At 36.8% G+C, this 2,194-nt stretch overlaps 1 protein-coding gene across 1 annotated transcript in view; it reads right to left on the minus strand.

Annotated features, from left to right (window-relative positions):
• Window positions 1-2,194, minus strand: part of LOC106514885 (oxysterol-binding protein-related protein 1) — a gene marked incomplete in the record, with an annotated part of 104,287 nt that overhangs the window by 9,939 nt on the left and 92,154 nt on the right. Inside the window, 2 exon segments of the mRNA XM_014004417.1 lie at window positions 1,520-1,643; window positions 1,723-1,836. Of these exon segments, the coding sequence (XP_013859871.1) occupies window positions 1,520-1,643; window positions 1,723-1,836 (238 nt within the window).

The following is a 2,194-nucleotide window of genomic DNA, read 5'->3' on the forward strand; positions in this document are numbered from 1 at the left end:
CTTCTCAAATATCACTGAGTTTGTCCCCGAAATGAAATATTTAACAGATTTTTTTATCCAAACAATCAATGATTTATAAAGGTAAATCAAGAAAATTAACAAGGCTGCCCAAACTTTCACAACCCACTGTATGAATGATTTTTTTGAAGGATAACATTGATAATATACAGTTTTCCAAAAACAAATCCACATCCCTGAGATGAACAGTTGTTGAGATATTTGCATATGAAAGTAACAGGAAGTGATGGCAAAGGGGAATGTCAGCATGTAAACAGAGATTTCGCTACAATGACTAACAACATATGTAGACCAGGGGTCTGCAACCTGCGGCTCTGGGGTCACATGTGGCTCTTTGGTCCCTCAGCAGTGGCTCTTCGAAAATCTGGCCAAACATAACAGAATTTTTTTTGTTTGTTTTTTAATACCCACAACAAAAATCAATTTGTATGCAAATATGTGATCAATGCTAAGTAAAACATGCTAGCCTGTTATGTATTTAAGTGAACTTCTTTCTATGATCTTTCTCTTAAATCCATCAGAATTACCTTTAAATAATTTGACGACTACATAATAATAAGAATTAGAAAAAAAAGGCTGAATAGTTCAGTTGTACTAGTTTTTCTGAAATTCTTTATAAACTATTATATATTTTTTTCTTGTTTACATGAAAATGGTCTTTCCATTCGTCCTGATGTGTAAAAATAATAGTAAATAATAAAATTCACAGTATATTTTTTTAGTTTTATAATGTCACCTGTACTGGCCATAAAGGTTCTCAAGCAGGCCTCGAAAAGGCCCACGGACCACCAGTTGATAAATGCAGTTGTAGCTTGTTTTTTGGCTCTGGACACATTTTATTAGTGAGCCAAGCAGCAGAAATGTCTATTTTGATTATAAAGGTAGCAGACCCCTGACATAGACTGTAGAGAATCTGATTTTTCTTTAAATTATTTTGAGACATTATCAAAGAGAAATGAAGAAGAGTCTGAGTTCAAATAATAGTTTTAATAAACAAGGACCACAGTGTTCATTTTAATTAAACAGTTCCCCTTTGACGTCATTTCCTGTTTCACTTTGGTTGAGCCACGTTTAAAAGAAAAGATGCCAGGTTTGTTGAAAATGGGTAAAATCCTGTGTATTGTGTCAAGTTACTTAAATTCAAATTTGTTTTCTTTGATTTTTTGTATTTGAAGGATATGCACGTCACAGGCACTTCAATAATCCAACATATTCTGATCTTGCTTAGTACTGTACATCTGTCTCAAAACAAGATCAAAAATAAATTTTTGCTGACTTGGTTAGATGAACCGGTTTTGTAGTAAAATGACTGTGTACTGCGTAGAAGATTAAATAAGATCCACTTGAAAAAAAAAAATGCTTCCCCTCCCATGCAACCGGTTCATGGCTTAATTAATTCAGATTTACACCAAAAGCCCAGTTCAATCTCTTATCCTAGATTAAACAGGCAATAGGCCTCTGGAGCACATTTACTGACTGTTTATTTACACATACTCCTCACCAATGTCACCGTTCTCCATGGCTCTTATATCAGGTCTGAGCCTGCAGTCAGTCGGAGGAATCACTCCCTCCATCTCTTTGTACAGCTCGTTCAGCTGCATGGCAAACGATGTGAAGCTGTACATCTGTTGGKAAACAATAAGACGGGGTTTTAAAATGCAAAAAAACTTTTAGGACAACTGATCATCTGAGGCTCAGCAGGACCTGGGTGGAGTTGGCTGGTCTGGGTGTGATCCTCCACAGCAGCTGGCTGCCAGGAATCACCTCCACGGTGTCTGTAGCTGGAGAGGGAACCTCCTCCTGATCGCCACTACCACCCTGAACAAGCAGCAGCAGGGATCCCTGATTAGTTGTACCATTAGACTTTGTTTGATAAACATATATTTTAACTGTAAAATAAAGACTGTAAAATACTGTAGGCTGTTTAAATTTTTAAAAATATATTTTAACACGGACGGAGCCATTTTATTTACACACAAAGCATTCTGGGTAAATGATGACTTGGATAGGTCCTCGAGCTATATCCACCCTGAAGGTTAATCTTGGACAATATCTGATGATCGACTCTTTTAAATGAAACCAGAGAGCGTTGACAGAGAGGAGAAGGTAAATGGTAAATGGACTGTACTTATATAGCACCTTTCTATCCATCCAGGACACTCAAAGCACTTCACAC

Source organism: Austrofundulus limnaeus, unplaced genomic scaffold (genome assembly GCF_001266775.1).
Source record: "Austrofundulus limnaeus strain Quisiro unplaced genomic scaffold, Austrofundulus_limnaeus-1.0 Scaffold23, whole genome shotgun sequence".
Lineage (NCBI taxonomy): Eukaryota > Metazoa > Chordata > Actinopteri > Cyprinodontiformes > Rivulidae > Austrofundulus > Austrofundulus limnaeus.